The 18,158-nt window shown below is 33.5% G+C and overlaps 1 protein-coding gene across 10 annotated transcripts in view; it reads right to left on the bottom strand.

Moving 5' to 3' along the window:
- Positions 1-1,327: 1,327 nt before the first annotated feature.
- The window catches only part of ERBIN (erbb2 interacting protein), a 117,256-nt gene continuing 100,425 nt past the window's right edge, over positions 1,328-18,158 (bottom strand). For 2 of the 10 annotated variants that reach the window (XM_036020346.1, XM_036020345.1), the window contains exons 20-25: positions 15,577-17,125; positions 11,197-11,340; positions 5,834-6,043; positions 4,793-4,885; positions 4,211-4,285; positions 2,747-2,854 (exon numbers count right to left, since the gene is read on the bottom strand). In XM_036020346.1, the coding sequence (XP_035876239.1) occupies positions 2,747-2,854; positions 4,211-4,285; positions 4,793-4,885; positions 5,834-6,043; positions 11,197-11,340; positions 15,577-17,125 (2,179 nt within the window). Of the gene's footprint in view, positions 2,855-4,210; positions 4,286-4,792; positions 4,886-5,833; positions 6,044-8,555; positions 8,673-11,196; positions 11,341-15,576; positions 17,126-18,158 lie in introns of all 10 variants that reach the window. The other 8 variants (XM_036020351.1, XM_036020344.1, XM_036020347.1 and 5 more) reach the window with 8 other exon arrangements.

The raw sequence follows: 18,158 nt of genomic DNA, 5'->3' as shown, positions 1-18,158 counted from the left end.
AACTAAGGGGGAGGGTGAAGCAAGGGAGGGCCATGAGTTTGGCTGGGGTGGAGAGGAGTGGTTGGGGGAAAATGCAGACAACTGTAATTGAACAAAAACAAAGTAATTTAAAAAAAGTCTAAGGTGGTCAATTTTAAATGCTGTTATTAAAAATAAAGTTTTGATGGTTTGTTCCATAATATTAATTACAATAGATGCTGTTACGGGTATGGGCCTTGACTGCAAATTTCTCAACTTCATGTAAAATAAAATGTCCTTTCCTTATCTTCAAAAGATTTGAATTACTTTTTATTTAAAATTTGACACTTTATTGTTACCAAAACAAAACTTCTAATGACAAGTTGTTGTTACTTAACTTTAATTTTCCAGTATTTTAGAAAAAAACTTTGGCTATTAATTTAAGTGCATGTTACTCCTCTTGGTAACAAACTTCTTACTCAACTCTGTGTTACAAGAACATTGAACAGTTTTTTTTTTTCATAACTACAGTAGAAAAAAATAACTCCATATAATACCTGTTGCATTTGTAATATTTCAGTATAAAGCAGACAATTAAGTTTAGATCACTGATGAATCAATAGTTCTTTGTGGATTATTTCTTTTTCCAAAATTATACCTTGTGTATCTAATTCAGGATAAAGTAGTTGAAATATAATAATTATATTTATTTTATGTGTTCCTATTAAAAGCAGAGTGTGACTGTAAAAAATTGATTGAAGCCAGTAAAAAAATGATGTAAAATCACAATGCCACAATATTTAAAAATAAACTGAATAAAGGGAACACCGAGGCTTGTCTTAAAGAAGCTGTTTGTCATTCTTTTTTTAGAGATTATAACACACATACAATAAATGAATTTTATCAAAATACAGCACATTTCTTCTACTATATCCATAAAAATCAATTCCTATGTAAATAGTACTGAAAAATCAACTAAAATGAGTTAAAATTTACAAAGAGTTGTTAAAGGGTTTCAATCAGTATTATTAAAACTATACAGTACAACAACCAGTTGATAACATCTTGAGAGAAGTGCAATATTTGCATTCACATCTTTTTAAAAGTACTACCTATTTGCTGACTAGCAAGAAAGGAACCAGTCTAACTCACTTTTGCAAAAATAATATCAATTACTGTTTTTGCTAGTCCTATAAAAATCTTATTTAAACAAGGTTGAAAAACAAAGGATAACAGATTAAAAATTCCAAAATTGAATTTCTTATTAAAAATGAATTGCAATAACTGGATATTGCTCTAATGAAAGGCTCCACACTAGCCTCAACTAAAAACAGTTATTGGTCTTCTATGGCACTTTTTATGGTCCAAATAACCATGCATTTATTCTTACCATTGCATGTTACTCAATTTTTATTTGATTATAGACAGACAAAAACAAAATTTTATTTAGATAAACAAAATTAATAAGCCTTTACCAAATATTTCTTACACTAACGAGAACAAAGGCAGTTGGCGGTAAAACACTACTACACTGATACATGTAGAAACCCTTTAAAGACTCTGAAGCATCGAGTTCACATTTAATGTTACCTGTAGAAACAGCCCTTTATTGGAACACACTTTCACACACTGGCAGGCCCCAAGGACCCGTCCCTTGCTCTACAACTCCCCACAGCAATTCTCTATCACTGTGCCAGTTTCACAGACTTGCTTTGGTTTCCTAGCGCCATGCGTGCTGTTTCCTTTTACTTTACCAAGGCAATGTAGGCCAAACGAAATCAAGAGGCTCTCCTAAATCTTCTTACATTTTGCACCATAGCAACACAATCTTAAAACTGGCCATTTTAGTTTCATTTGCTGCTTAAAATAAAAATCATAAATTAACATTAAAATGGAGTACTAATTATAAAACAAATTGCAAATATCACCATTTGCAAAAAAACAAAATCAAGGTATTTGTGTATCACAGAAAAATCATGGACATACATCTACAGAACAGTTAAAAAATTCCTGTGACTAAAAAAAAATTAAAAACCAAATCACCAGTAGCAAATGTATTGTTAATGGCTCTGATAAGAAAAGATCATGTAGCGCTCATAAAATGCAATTATTGTCTTTTTTATTTCTTTAAAAAGACATTACATTTTTATTGCATTATTCTATTAATAAAAACACATTAACAGATTGCTGCTTTTTCATTCTTTGCTTTCAAATTTTTATAAGAATTAACTGTTTGAATCAGGCCTTGGAAAGTGATCCCACCAGCACCACCTTCACCTACTCACTCTGCAATTCAATATTCACATAGCAAAAGCCAACACTTCAAATCTCTTGCCCACATAAAAAAAAGTAGTTTCAGCAGAAAAACATTAATATCAGTTGAATAAAAATAAGGGCATAAAAGCTACGAGATAGCTCTGCCATCCGCCTCTGGGCTACAATCAAGGCCAACTAGAGCCTTGTACAGAGTTCAGTCATGTATATGAAATCCAAAAATAAACCTACAGTCTATACAAAAACAACATACATGTGTTTTTGTAGCCTTGATTGCTATGTTTTTAAAAACCTAACCAGAAGTTTTATATGGTTTGAGTTCAACAGTCTTCCCTATATACTGTACAGTGGTTCTTTCCCTCTAGTCACAAGTTCCATTATTTCATTAATGTACAAATTTGAACATGATTTTTTGAGTTCTTTATATATAAAAATAGTCAAAATATCAATTTCCCCTGCAAGTATCTTCTAATAAATCTTGCTGTCTTCTCTCCCTTTTTTCCCCCCATAGTTCTTATGAAGAAATCTCTCGTACAATGATGAGTTCTACTGTGTTCTGGAAAGTTTTTAGCAAGGACACCGCTTGTCCATGTTCAATATTGATAAAACTGTAGCCATTAGCCTAGAAGAAAGAAGAAAATTATTTTAAGAAAAACATTTCAGAGTAATTTATTTGCACTGGGGCATTTAAGTTTTTATCAGGTAGTGAAATCTAGCAGAAAATAAGAATGATTTTGACAATTTAATCTAGGCTCCTGGGCCCTAAAATAAAATCTCTGAAGGTGAGATTCAGGAACCTGTATTTTCAGATGACTCCTATTGTAGCGGCCAATGCCAGGAAGTACTTGTTAAAGACAGTGTCATCAGACAGGGTGGTCTGCGTATGCACTACTGTGCAACTGAAGCTACCAAGTTGCCAGGATAACAGATCAAGAATACTACACTTCTTACAACTTAGGCTAAATATTTATTGAGGCCTTACTGTATACAAGATACACAATTCAAGTACTTCTATGAATTAACTCCTTTGTCATAACCCGAAGATTCCTTTTTTAATTAAAAATATTTTTAAAAATGTTTATTGATTTTAGAGAGAAAGGAAGGGAGCAGAGAGAGGGAGAGAAAGAGAAAGAAACATCAATGTGAGAGAGAAACATCAGTCGGCTGCCTCCCATAAACACCCTGAGCAGGGATCAAACCTGCAACCCAGGTATGTGCCCTGACCAGGAACTGTATTTCTAACCCAAGGGTGTCAAACTCATTTTCACAGGGGCCACATCAGCCTTGTAGTTGCCTTCAAAGGGCCTAATGTAATTTCAACTCCTTAACAGTTAAGGAGTAGTTACATTTATATAGTCCTAAAAGTATTTCTGCTCTTTGAAGACAACCACGAGGCTGATGTGGCCCCTGGTGAAAATGAGTTTGACACCCCTGCCCTAACATATTGGTGTATGAAATGGTGCTCCAACCTGCTGAGCCACCCTGGCCAAGGCCACAAGAAAGACTCTTTCATCACCTCATTTTAGAGAAGTTAACATTCCAGAACTTCAATAAAATGCTAAAATATATCAAACATGTATTTAAAAATATCAGTAAGATTTTTCAGAGTACAAGGCAGAAATATTTTAAACTGTGAAAGCACTAGAGAGTAGCCTGTAAGAAATATCACCATTTCCATACACACATATGTGAAGATAAACTTCATAAAATGCTTACTGTGTTGTGCCATGTATAATGCACACTTTTTTTGCCCAAATTTTTGAGGGAAGAGTAAGGATGAGCATTATACATAGGTATAATGATTACAAACCACAGGGTATAATAATCCCACGTATAATGCACAGAAAAACATGGGTGTGCCTTATATATTGCAAAACAGTATTTTTATAAAATGTCATTTAATAATTTCTTAATGAGGAGGCAAATCAGTTATAAAATGAAAAATAAAGAAAATAATAAAAAGATATATCTTAGTTACCTGGATAATTTTATCACCTGGTTGCAGTAATTTTGATGCTGGTCCTTCGGGCTGTACCCTTGTTACAAATATACCCTTTAATAACAACAACAAAAAAATATCACTGAATAGGAAGCAGTATGCCTAAGTAACAGCACCACAAAGCAATCTTTCTTTCTCAATATGCAAATATTTGAATCATGGTCCAGGTTTTTTCCTTCTCTTCTCTGAAAACATTGTGACAGCCAACCATGTAATTTTATTTTTATTTTTGCCTCTGGTAATTTTGACATCAGTATAGTGATTACTGTTAAAGTTACTTCTATAGATGCACAAAAATAGTAACAAAATTAAAAATTACAATATGAGGCATGTTTAAATTTTTTGGTTAAATTTGTATCCCTCAATTAATTTGAACAGATTACATTTCAAAACAAAAAGCTGAACAATAGAAAAATCAATAGGTGGTCTGTCTAGATTTACAGAAATAGCTGCTAGAGTTTTACTCATGTATAAGAGGTATTAACTTGGTGAATAAAACTTTATAGTGGGTATTGGGTGGGTGGGTATGGGTATTTCAAATGATATATAAATAAAACTCACATCATCATCAGGTTTGAATGGGTTTCCTCTTCCACCAACACCTCCTGATATGCTAAATCCAAGTTCTGGATCTTTTTCAACTCTCACTCGAATCTGAGTTAATATGAAAATAAAATAAATCATTACCACTATTATGAAAAAAGTTGCAACACAATACCACTCACAGTTAAATATCAGAAAATTAAGTTCGAAGAACATACCTATATAAGGATTCATCTCAAATGAGTATTTGGGCAGATGAAGTGAAACTATGACATGGAATACTATGTTAATGAGTTAGTGAGTTAAAAGGCGCAGCTGGGATTATAAAGCAAAGCTCCTAACTTAATCTATTACTGTTATGAGGACAGGCAACCAATTAATGGTGACCCTATTGTATTTTTTAGACATCATTGATATAAAGACATACAGCAAACACATAAAACATGTACTTTATTATTAGTTTCCCTTTGTAAAACATCTATATTACAAAGTATATCTGTCTACTGGGCATTTCATAGTTGCAAAATGAATAAACCATTTGTTCTCTACCTAAGTTTCTAACAATATCATTTTATCAATAACCTATCAAAATATATGACTATAACTTTTTAAAAAAGTACTTTGTAAGATTTAAATCTCAAAGTAGTTTGGAGATTACAGTCAAGTTTCAAAAGCTGAGTGTCAAATAACAATAGCAAACCATAATATGCCAATTCAAGTTTAATGGATTACTATTTATATTCTTAAAGGTCTGATTACCAGAGTATAATCAACTAGTTTGGGAAAAATACCCACCTTAAGGAAAAAATATCATGCCTAAAACACAACATCCTACATCAATTAATGAAAATTGGGTAGAAGTGAAATCACAGTTAAATTAAACCACCGACTTCAACATCTTACAAACTGAATAGGAAACCAAATCCTTAAACACAAAATGGTAACCAAAAAAAAAAACCCTGTTAAAATTCTATATGGATTCACTGCTAATAATTAAATAACCTATAAAATACATTAAAAGCTTAGTCTCATATTTCAAATATTCTTGATTATTCTTACCTCTTGCCTTGCCAGTTCATGGCCTTGTCTAGGAGAACAATGGGGCTGTGTATATGGAGGCTGGTGGGCCACTTTCAGCATCAAGTAATCAATTAGTTGTTCTCTAGAGGGATGCCTTGCCACAGATGCCTGAGGAAGGGGGTGATGTATTTGACTATAATTTGCCTGAGGCATGAGAGGCTGGCCCATCTGTCCATTACTCAAAGGCATCTAAGAAAAACATGAAGTGTCTTAAAATGACCAATAATAATGTCTTATTACAAATATTTGGATTTTCTTCTTGGAGCATTTTAAAAGCACTAGAGTTTAACATTCTAAATCACAAAGTACCATGCCACTTACCCTATTTATTCTAATTTCACACTTTTAAAATTAAAAAGCCATTAATGTTTTAATTCTAAACTTGCCTGATTGATGATAGATACACTCTTTAAAGGTTTCATTCAAATGAAAGTCATATCTACATTTAAAATTATTAATTTTCTGTCTGATATAAATGTACCTATTATTCTCATATATCCAAATGTTAAAATGGTAAACAGTATGCCAAAATTTAAAACTTCAGTTAATCCATTAAAAGAGTACGTTTTCCTATACTAAATCTCTCACATTTGCACAAAACATGCATTTACTCATGTTTTTCATTAAAACAAAAGTAATTTCTTGGTAGAATTTTTTTCCCAATCTGATTATATCTTTTCTACCTTTATGTATTCCTTTCCAGAATTAACAAGCCAATTCAGCTATGTAGTTGGAAACTGATTTATTTCTCATTATGTGTACCAGCAATTTTTAAACTCTCTAAATATTATTTTTATAGAATATTAACCACAAAAGTTAAACTGAGATTCTAGTTTATTTTTCACAAGTTAAACAAAAATCTTGAGATTATTTTGTTGTCAAAGAATTATCCTGGTTATAACTCCTTTCATTTTTTACAGATTGTATCTGAACTTTAAACTTAAAAATACCTTTGTAGAAATGTGGCAAGTAGCTTATTCTGTTAGTGAGGAATATGATAAATAAGGTTGCATCTGTATTATGAATATTTATGTATGAATAGATTTTTTTTTATTGAAAAGGAAATATATTTAAGCTATTCATTTAAAACATCACTGTTGATTATTAATAAAAGTTTACCTGATCCACAAGGAAATCATGAAAAATTGTAAGGGAAATACTTGAACCCCATTTCTCTAAAATTATTCAAAAGTAGAAAATTTGGTACTGGAACAATGATTAAAATAAAATTAAAAAAAAAAGAATTTTTCTTTGCAAACCTTGTGGAAAGATACAAAATTGTTTGCCTTCGGTAAAAAGGATTTTCACTTCTTAAAGTAGTCTTCTTTTTCACTGTGTTATACTTGAAAAGTCAGTTAAATATGAAGTCTGAAACATACATAGGTGTTTTTCCACAGAGAGAATGCTGGCACAAAGGTGTTATTGCTCCCTGACATTCTCTCCTTGGGCATTTACTACTTGATCACTGTAAATTTGAAGCAATTAATCTGCCCAGGAATACTTAAGTGATTGTGCTGTTATTTTATTACTTATGCACGACTCTGTAGACAGCACTTGTTTTTCTCTGTATTTATACAATTTTTTCCTATGTGCAAATTCAATGCTTTTCTCCAGACAATAATTACTTCTGACCTATTCTTAAGACTTCCTGCCACCTAGATACTTGTCTGTGCCTGACATTCTACATCAATGCTAAACATATCCCCGGAATATATTAAGCTTTGATACACAGTTGGCTCAGGACAATAAAAAGCATAAAACAAGCTCGGTAACTAAAACTATAAAACGGATATTAGGAAGAAAAAGAAACTGGGTAACAGAGCTTAACAAAAAGACACCCCCCCCCCCAAAAAGACATGTATGGAATTAAATTTTATGTGGCTGGGTTCCTATTCTCAAGAACAATGTGGAAGTTTATACATGATCCACAACTACACTTCATAATTATATCTGATTATACTAGAATATGGAATGCCTTAGTTATAAAAGTATTAAGAACAAAATCACCATCTATTCTACCACATAAAGTCTTTTAATTATATTACTTTTTAAAAAAGATTTTATATTTAGAGAGGGGAAGGGAAGAAGAAGGAAAGGGAGAGAAACACCAATGTGAGAGAGAGAAACATCAATCGGTTGCCTCTCACATGAGCCCCAACCAGGGACTGGTTGAATCCACAACCTAGGCACGTACCCTGACCGGGAATCAAACTGTGACCTTTCACTTTGTGAGACGATGCCCAACCAACTGAGCACACCAGTCAGGACTCTATTTACATTTTTAATTAGTGATCTCTAATTACATGTAAAGTATTTTAAAATGCCTTGAGTAATAGTAAAACATCCTGAAATGAAGAATTTAAGATAGGTTTATCTAACTCTCCAAATAGGTTTATTAGGAATGCCAAAATCCTTTCGATACAAATAATAAGTTGGTGATAGTACAGAAATCCAAAAAAGAACCCCCCCCAAAATTACACTAAAATGAGCCTCCAATGTGGGGAAAAATCATGGAATAAACTGAAAATTAGCAGAATGCAATTCTATTTCTCAATTGTTTAAAAAATAAATCCTTACTAAGCAAGGAGGAAAGTTCTCAAAAAAGTATTTTCAGTGTTAAAGCATCTATGCTCTTTCTAGTTCAAAAGCCACAACACATAGTAGCTCAAGCTACTACTTCATTCATTTCCTGAACACCCGCTTTCAAGCTGTCTGAAGGAGCATCTCCGTGACTGAGTGCAGCTGACGAGTAGTTGTGCTGTCCTGAAATGAATGTATCACTCAGACAAGGATCTCCTAAACAGGATGTTTGGGGAGGCTTTGAATTAGGGGACAATAAAAAGTAAGCAAATAATGATCTCTAAAATGTGCAACCAAAATGATGCTGACATGTGAGAGGAGATTAGAAAAAAACAGTGCTAGGTAAGAGAAAGACGAAGAACCAAATAAAACATTATCATCACAACTGCCATCAATCTTAGAATTTTTGTGACAAATGTTAACTAAGTTTATTATGATAATCATTTTGCAATATGCACATATATCAAATCATCATGATGCACACCCTGAATTAATACAATGTTATGTCATTATATTTCAGTAATACTGGGGGGGGAAATTAGGACTTTTAACCATATTCCAAAGTTAATGGCAAATGTTTGTTTTTACAATATATAAAAAGTTTATACAGATATATACTGTTAAGCTATTTCTTTATAATGCTTTTAGTTTTATTTACAATAATACCTAGCTTTTAACACTTTCAGCAACATTTTTAATCCTAGTTAAAAGTCCCAAATTTTAAGAGCCACTGAAATTTGTACCTGTTGAGCAACACAAAAAGGTTTTTTTTGGGGGGGGGGTAAGAAATTAACTGATGTTCTTTTAACAGGACAGTCTCACCAAGGATTTTCTTTTAAATGATGAACAAAACCAATAAACACACAGTTATATAACTTACTTTAGCTTATTTTAATTCTATCATACTAATATTAGCTATGTTTTCAAAAGCACTGGTTTGGTGAAATGCTTTTAAAATTAACTAACTAGGATTCCTATTTTTATATGTCAGGTAATATCCTTGTAATTTAACACACTGATAGCTTTAGATAGAAAACAGATCTCATTATTTCTGTACATTTCTTATAAATATGGTGAGATGTAAGATTCCTAAATTTTTCATTTTAATTTAGCTCTAAACACATTGTTATATTTTGGAAAAGTAGACAGTGTTAAGTAGCACTATTATTACTTTCAAAACAGTATGACACTAGCAACACAGATATGCAAATTACACTATCATGTTGAAAAATAATCTGAAATCTATTTCATTAGGCTATCCCACAGGATACATATAAACCTAACAGTTTATAACATAATCTTAGAAAATGTATCTGCAACAGTTCTATCGTGTACAGTTAGCTGCTAGTTCAAACCATGGCTTAGGATTTTTAGATGTGGTTTGATCAAATTTTGTGTATTTATTCAAGGAAAACTTTTATTTTCCTTCTTCATTTTTGAGATGTCCTTTCAAAATGCATAAAAATCAACTTAGCTCATAGCTTGAAGTTTAAACTCAAGCCTCAATGTACAACTGTGTTTATCTAGTCTTTAAAAGAACAAGCATATTATGAATTAAAAAGTAAAATGCAACAGAGTCAAAGGCTCTGAATTTAAGAGTAATTAACAAGCAAAAAATATTACTATGTAAGAATTTGTAAAGAATAATTGTTCCAGATGACTATAAAATTACCCTTGAGTTAATAAAACCCCCTGGACTTTGCTCTGTGGCTTCCATTGGAATAGCGCCAGAAATTCAGGGCTTAATAGTCATCACCCCTCTCTCTCAATCTGTTTCATTCTGGTAAATTACAAAATGATTGCTGCCACTGTAACATAACATAGAACCAAGAGGTGGCAGGTGACAGAAGGCAGAGCAAGATGGGTGATACACACAGCAAAACAAATCAAGAAACTGCTCCTATCCTAGAACACAACAGAGCAAAGCCAGGAGTGTATTAAAGGGTGGGGGAAAGGAGGGGCAGTGAATGATCAGGAAAAAAGAAAAGGACCCGGAAGTAAGCAGTCTTGTGGAAAGAAAACTGAGGAGGGGATAAAGTAGGGTTATAGGGGAAGATAAGTCTTTTCAGGATAGGGGAGGGGCAGAGGAAATATTTGGAGGCTATGCCTCTACCTCAAGTTGTTATGAAAGGAAAATCTTAAAACAGAGCCATATCAGAGCTGTTCTGTTCTTTTCCCTTCTCTCCTATTCTTATACCTTATCCTTAACTTTCATTAAAATAAGCCTTTCTTCATCACTCCTAATGACTATGGCTGAAATGTGGTAATAAAGAATTTGAGTTTTGCCTTTTTATCGGTACTTATTACATTTTCTCCAGCCTCACATTTAATAGTATTTAGCAAATTATGATTAAACTTAGTTCTACTAAGTTCTTAGTGCTTTTTATTGGCCAATATTCAATCACTGAAGTGAAAATCACTCTTCCCCACAAGTCCTCTGTATTTGGGGAGAGCAAGCTAATTTTAAGAGAAAGATACTGCAAAGAATAATTTTTTAAAAACCTCTCGGTTATTTCTATTCCTCACCCTTTCTTACACAAAAAGAGTTGACTACCTCCTTTGTTATGACCACAGAAACTTAAGTGATAAAGACTAAAATCAGCTTTGCAGCAAGTTTCAGCACTAAGCCATGGTGGAGCTGGGAGGTAATCAAGATACCAAACCCACAGTAAATTTTATTTTCTAGAAATATTAAAACATTAAAATGTGAGGTTTACTTCCCTTCTATGTACTCAAAGTACTTGTCTACTACAGGTACTCACTCGAAAAATGTGCCCACCAGAACCTCTTCCGTCTGCAACACTCAAGGCAAGACTACCTTGGCTGCCATGCAGATCCCTAGAGCTGCCATAGTGACAGTTGCTTACAGCAGTGAAATTGGAATTAAAGGACCTTGACAGCATGCTCTGAATAAAGAGGGGACAGATTTAACAGAGATTAGCGTAGCATGCAAAATTCACAAGACATGTTATGTACATAGATGTATTTATAAGCCCAATACCACACAGAAATATGATGCAATATGGGATTTTCAGTGCCACTGAAAGAAAACAGCACTATTTTCCCACATAGTTACATAACAACATGCATATACACATAGAAATTACAGGTAATCCAACTATTCAAGTTTAAACACCAAAGAAAGTACACACATATATATGCCTTTATGCTATTATTTCCTTTACTTATGACATATCTTATTAAAAGTTCATCAGAAAATAGGACCTGATGTCACACCCAGAGGTATCTGCACATACAGTTATAACATGGAACACAAACTAATTCCTCTATAAAGATAAATTTTACCAACCACCAGTTATTTCTAAGTCAAATGGATTTCTAGAGAGTCTGGTTCATTTTATGGGAATTGTCTTATTATTAAAGAAATGCAGAGTGTAAATACGTAATATAGCACAAAATATATGCAATATATGCCAGGATCTTAGTCACTGCAATTGCTAAAAATTATCTTCCGCATTTAGAAAAAAGCCTCAACATTAGGGAGAAGTTTAATATAAACACAATTTTAGGATATAACATTTAAAAGGCTTTCACCGCTCTATAATTACCAGAATAAAAACAAAAACTAAAAAGTGAATATATAAAAACTTCCTATCTAGTAGATACTGAAGATTATTGTATCTTAGGAGTTAGTGCCTTTTGCTGCTTAAACCTGAAGAACCACTGAGGGAATCCTTCCAAATATTTCATTTATATAAATGTCTAATCATTAATCCTATAGCTGTCTGTGAAAAATGTACCTTAATGAATGCACTGCCTGATTCTCATTACTTGTTTGTTTATTCCAAACTTGTTAAACCATACAGGTTTCAAGTGTACACTCAATAAAACATCACCTGCACACTGCTTTGCTGCCCACTGCCCCAAAGTCTCTTTCCCCACCAGCAAAAGCTGGCCTCTACCTATGCTCAGCCCCCTTTCTCTCTGGCCACCGTCACACTGTTGTGTGTGTGTGTAAAATACTTAATCCCTTCACCTTTTTTCATCCAACCCTACATCCCCTCTTCTGACATCTGTCTGTTCCATGTATCCATGCCTCTGCTTCTATTTTGTTCCTCAGTTTATTTTGTTCATTAGATTCTACAAATAAAGTGAGATCATATGCTATTTGTCTTTCATTGCCAGGCTTATTTCACTTAGCATAGTATATTCTAGGTCCACCCATGCTGTTGCAAAAGGTAAGATTTCCTTCTTTTTTACAGCCACATACGATTCAATTGTATAAATGACCACAGTTTTTTTATTCACTCATCTACTGATGAGCACTTAGGCTGCTGTTCTTTCGGGCATATGCTTTTTGTCATGTCCCTGAATATTGAGGGTCTGATGGTTGAAGTGAGAGAAACCACATTTTGAGCATGGCTTGTAATTAAGACTTACGAAAATGCTGTAATAAACACTTCTATGTTATTCTCTGGAAATACAGAACTTGTCCAGACTATGAAGTTGATGTGTACTATTAAGAAACATTAATATAACATTCTAGAATGAAAAAGATATATAAAATTACAAAGTACACTTTTAGTTATTTTGTGTATTCTAAAGTAATGACTAAATAAAAAGCTGAACTCAATAGCCCACACTTTTCCAAACCATTTCAGTAGGAACAAGGATTTGGCAGAGGCAATGCAGAGATTCCATAAACATCTGATTAGGAGGTAAAAATGAAGACATTATACACAAAATTATATATACCCATGTTTTAAACATGTTAATGTGAGTGGACTGACTGACCTTAAGAATATGCAGATCTGAAACAAAGCCTATTCTGTCATCTTCGAACATATACAACATTTTGTAAATATTTCAAAATGACTAAGAAGCCTGGAGCTGAGAATAGGTCTGGTTTTAAATTCAGGCTTGTGCACAGACATCCATATAAAATGGCACTCCATCACAACACATCAACACATTGTGGAGAGTTCAATTAAGTGTTAGGCATATGTTCTGAGCACTGTTGTACGGTACATACCAATAGTTGTAAAATAGCAAGTGACATAAAAGTTATCATGTTCTTATTTTAAATCATACTTGGTTGAGTGCTTCTTATTGGGGGTGTTTTAAATATAGTAAGTAATATTAGCAAATGCTGACATTAGTAATAATTTAACTTTGAAATAAAAATTTTTATTCATTTTCAATGTTAAGTTTTATTTGTAAGTCTTGAGATTTTGGAGGTAAAAGCTATTTTATATGTTTAGATTCCAGGTAGTTTGTTGGGCTGGAGGGGTGTCACTGAGTAAGGGTCAGTAACATATGTTTATGTTATTATTTCTAAACTCTCAGCTGGGCAAAGTAGCAACTGGGGACTTACCCCTAGAGGTAGCACAGGCATTGTGAAGTCCCCTGAATAATCTTTTTAAATGTCCACCATGCCACCAGAGGCATGTTTGGGGGAGGAAGGGAGAATCACAGAGGAGCAAAAGGAGATCTCCCATCACTCTTCACCACTGTCAATCAACGCTTCAAGTTTGGAGTGTAAATCATGTTGCTCTGTGCATTTCTTAGTTTCACTAAACTAATTTTCATCTCTAAATTACCAGTGTGCGTGCCAAGTGATTGTAATGCAAATTTCTAAGTGTAAAAAGCAGAGGCACCATGAACAATGAGGTGACTGCTACTTGCTTCCTATTTACTAAAGTCCAGGCACGTCTCCGTCAGACAGTAAAGTAATGGGAGAATAGCCATCTGAGATGTCACTAATATTAATATAATATAGTAATAAATAAACTCATCACTTCTTCTAAATCTGCTATTCCTCCTCTAGTCCAGCAGTAGTTAATGGCACTGCCAACAGCCAGTTATTCAAGGCACCAATCTTAAGCTTAATCTCTTTTCAATGACTGATTATAGGAACATTCCAAGCAGAAGTAAATTCCTATACAGTCAGAACTGCCTCTTAAATTCGTTCCTTTGTCTCAATTCTACTGATACATTCTCGTTTGTTTTCTGGATGACTAGACAGCCTCATAACTCAATCAACTTAACTATAAAGCTTCATCCTCCTCAAATCCAGTTCCACACGATCGCCAGAAGTTTATTTATAAAACAGCTATATTATGCTTCTGCTTAAGAAATTTCCAAATTCCTTAGAAAAAGCACACAAGTTTAAAGCACCACAATGGTATATACAGTTATAGCTGAAACACAACCAATGAGAATAAAGTTGCCTAACACAAATGGCTCATTTACTTAATGCTGAGAAAACAGCACTGCACAGAGCTAATTACAGGCAGAGGTTCAATGTGAATTGAGGTATTAATTATATTTTGAAGTATTTCTGAAAAATTCAACTTAAGGAATTTTTTAAAATAATGACTAGTTAAGGTTGTATATGTTCAGCTATTTGAAAAACATATACTTAATAAACAGAGGTAAGATAATTCTTGGGTAAAATCCACTGAGAGGTATGAAGCCAAATCTTAAAGAATATGCCTTAAAACAATTGAGCCACAGAACTGTGGCACTAATACACCAGTTTTACAGGCTAATTAAAAATTGTTTAACTTCTTTCAAAGAGCAAACACCTGCACACTACTGAAAAGCCAGATAGATGAGTTCAAATAGGCTGAAATGCAGTTCAGAAAAGAGTAAATGCCATGCCAGATGTCATCTGTGCCAGTGATGGTGTTAGTCAGGTAACTGGGAGAAAAAATCTTCGATGAAGTATTTACATTTACAATGTACTTGTTTTTTCTGTTAACTATATAATAAACTGCTTGTTTTTGTATACATATTTACATAATTATTAACAGATGACAGGACAGAAAATGCTAAATACAGGGATGCACTGATACACATGTATTATTTACAGTATGTGTGGCACAAGGTACAAGAGACACCCACACAAATACATACTATGAATGTAAGTCCATTAGAAAAGAGTGGGGAGTAAGAGAAGGGAAAGGAGCTTATACTGCCACCTCAATGTTTTGAGTCTGGCCAAGTCTGAACTTGGAACTCTATTGTCAGTACCAAGGAAAAACTCCTAGAATATTGGTATACATTGAACAATTCAGAGTGTTTTGTTATGCCTTGTTTAAAAACAAAGAATGTCAAATGTTTTTAATAAAAATCAGTAAATTCATACGGAAGAGTATGAAAAATTCATGTTTAATTACCTTTTCTAACTTTTTGGCCTCAATGTGTCGCAGTACTTGTTCTCGCCAATCATGAGGAACTTTACTTTTCCCTGGAGAATCTAATAAAGAATGCTCAGAACCAACCCTTGCATTTGGTCTTTTTGAAGGGCTAGTCCGTGAATAATTGAAATCACTAACTGACATAGTTCTCTCTGGTATTTCACTAACAGAGGGTCGAGCACTTTGAGGCCTCGATGTGTTTGGACCATCAATGCTGTATGTTCGTGCAGAAAGAGGCCTCTGTGATCCTGACATCATCGGAGGAGTTCTTCCCACTGGATGTAACTCTCTGTATGATACATAATCTCCTTCAGGGATTTGGGCCCTCCTTATGGAACCTGGCTCACCAATATTTACAGAGGTTGTAGAGGAGACGCTGCTTTGTCGCTGAATTGTATTTCGAGTTGCTCCAGGAATGAGCCGGTCATTTGGTGAGATGGCCCACATTTCCCCATGTCTTCCTGGGCCAAGTCTTGGATGTAAATGGTATCCAGTATTAGCTCGAATATTGTTATGGTTAGAGAAATTCATATTGGCGGGATGTTTGGTGTAACTGTGACTTTCTGTGCTGTCTGATCTAGAAAGGCGCTGAGAAGGAAAACTGACATGATCTATTTGGGGATTTTGTTTGGAGTGCCACAAAGGGTCCTTAACTGCAGCACTGCTACTGTACTGGATATTATATTGTGGAGGCCCATATATCTGAGATGTAGATGGTAGACCACTTGTTGTGGGGCCTCTTATACTTGGCTCTTCAGGATTATGATTTGAATCAAACTTAAAAACTGCCTTTGTACCTGATATTAAATCAGAAGATGAAGAAGAACCAGTAAATACTTGCAATGGCTGATCATACAAAAGTGTAGCAGACTTGCTCCTGACTATATTTTTTCCATCAATAGTAGATGTGACTTTAACTGTTGTACTTTGCTGCTGAAGTCCATTATCACTAAGAATGTCATATATTTTTAGCTCTCCAGTCTCCATATTAGTTATGCTATGAGATTTCACAACAGACCCTATTGGCCCACTTCTCTGAGGGGAGATATCTTCAGTACTTTTGGAAATACCCATATCAACAGAAGAATCAGTGTTATGTGGTTCAAGCCTCCTGGGAGGCTGTGGAGTTTCCTCAGAATGTCCATTTACCTTATTTATACATTCCAGATTAGGACACTTGTTTCCATTTTCCAAGTGCTCATCTTCTCCCTTAGCATTAATGTTTAAAAAACTTGTTCCAAGCAATATATCCTGTGTCTTTGACCTTTCCACTCTCTCAGGTTGAAATGTATCATTAGTTATGATAAGTTTATTAAGATTCATATTGATATGGTCTAATTTGTGAGATTCATCAGATGTGGCTGTTGAGTCAACACCTTTCTCTATAAGAACTAATCGCTCTTCAATATTCAAATCATATTCAGGTAAGTTGAAATCTTTCTTCTCATGAATCTTGAATTTTTCCTCTGTGGAATGGTTTAAAATATCTCCATTTTGTAAAAGGCTATTCAAATTTTCATCTTCTTGCCTAAAACAAAAATAATTTTATTGAAAACATCATAAAACCCAGTTTTCTTAGCAATGGGAGATTTATATTAAATGGAGACAAGTAAAACTGTATAATCAACATTTTCATCAATATCACAAATCACTTAGTCACAATACAGTTGGAGCTAAACAATAAAGAAAAGTGGACTTATTATGTATTCTCTTCTGGTGCATCTTTTCACAAATGTGCCAAAATATGAAATGCTTGAAAAATGGGGAGATACACAGAGAAAGAACCAATAACTTGAATAGCTGAGTAAAGAGAACAGAACATTTCTATAAATAGTTCTGAAATCTTACATTAACCACAGTTATCATGTTAACTAAGTTATTAGATTCAAATATATAGATAAGGAAATTATCTAAAGGATTAAACAATAGCTCAGAGCTCTACAAAACATGAAGAATGATCAAAACTGAAGTTAAATTTATCACATTAAGTGACTTTATATTAAGTCACTTTATATTAAGTAGTATTGTAAATGTGCTATTCCGAAATTATAGAAATATTTTATTTCTATTTGGTGATGATGAAAACATATTTGGGTCCTTAAGTTATATTTTACAAATACTCCCATTAGGTGACATAAAATACTTATGATTAGGAATACAATACAAAAAGGTGTAGCTGTATCCCTTTGTTAGCCTTTATTTCATTACATAAAAAACATGACTTAAGAAATACTAACCTACTTCCCAACATCAGTAAAATTTCATTATTTAACAAATTAATTATTATCTTAACATCTTAAAGGTTTGAAGAATTAATATATTACCATGCTGGGTCTTAGCCTCAAATTCAGAGAACTGATATAATGATTAATCATAATTACAACCACCTAACTGCTAAACTCATTTTAAGGTACCAAAGTAATTTTCCTTCTCCAAAAATATAAATCAATACATACAAAAATTTGACTTAAATATGCCACCTGGAGCTTAACAACAATTGAACTCTAAAAAAAATATTTAGCAATATCCATATAATTAGCTTTGGGTTCAGTAGTAACCCA

The sequence above is a fragment of the Phyllostomus discolor genome, chromosome 3 (assembly GCF_004126475.2).
Source record: "Phyllostomus discolor isolate MPI-MPIP mPhyDis1 chromosome 3, mPhyDis1.pri.v3, whole genome shotgun sequence".
NCBI lineage: Eukaryota > Metazoa > Chordata > Mammalia > Chiroptera > Phyllostomidae > Phyllostomus > Phyllostomus discolor.
Note: the sequence above shows the minus strand (reverse complement) of the source record. Positions and strands in the feature narration are given on the sequence as shown.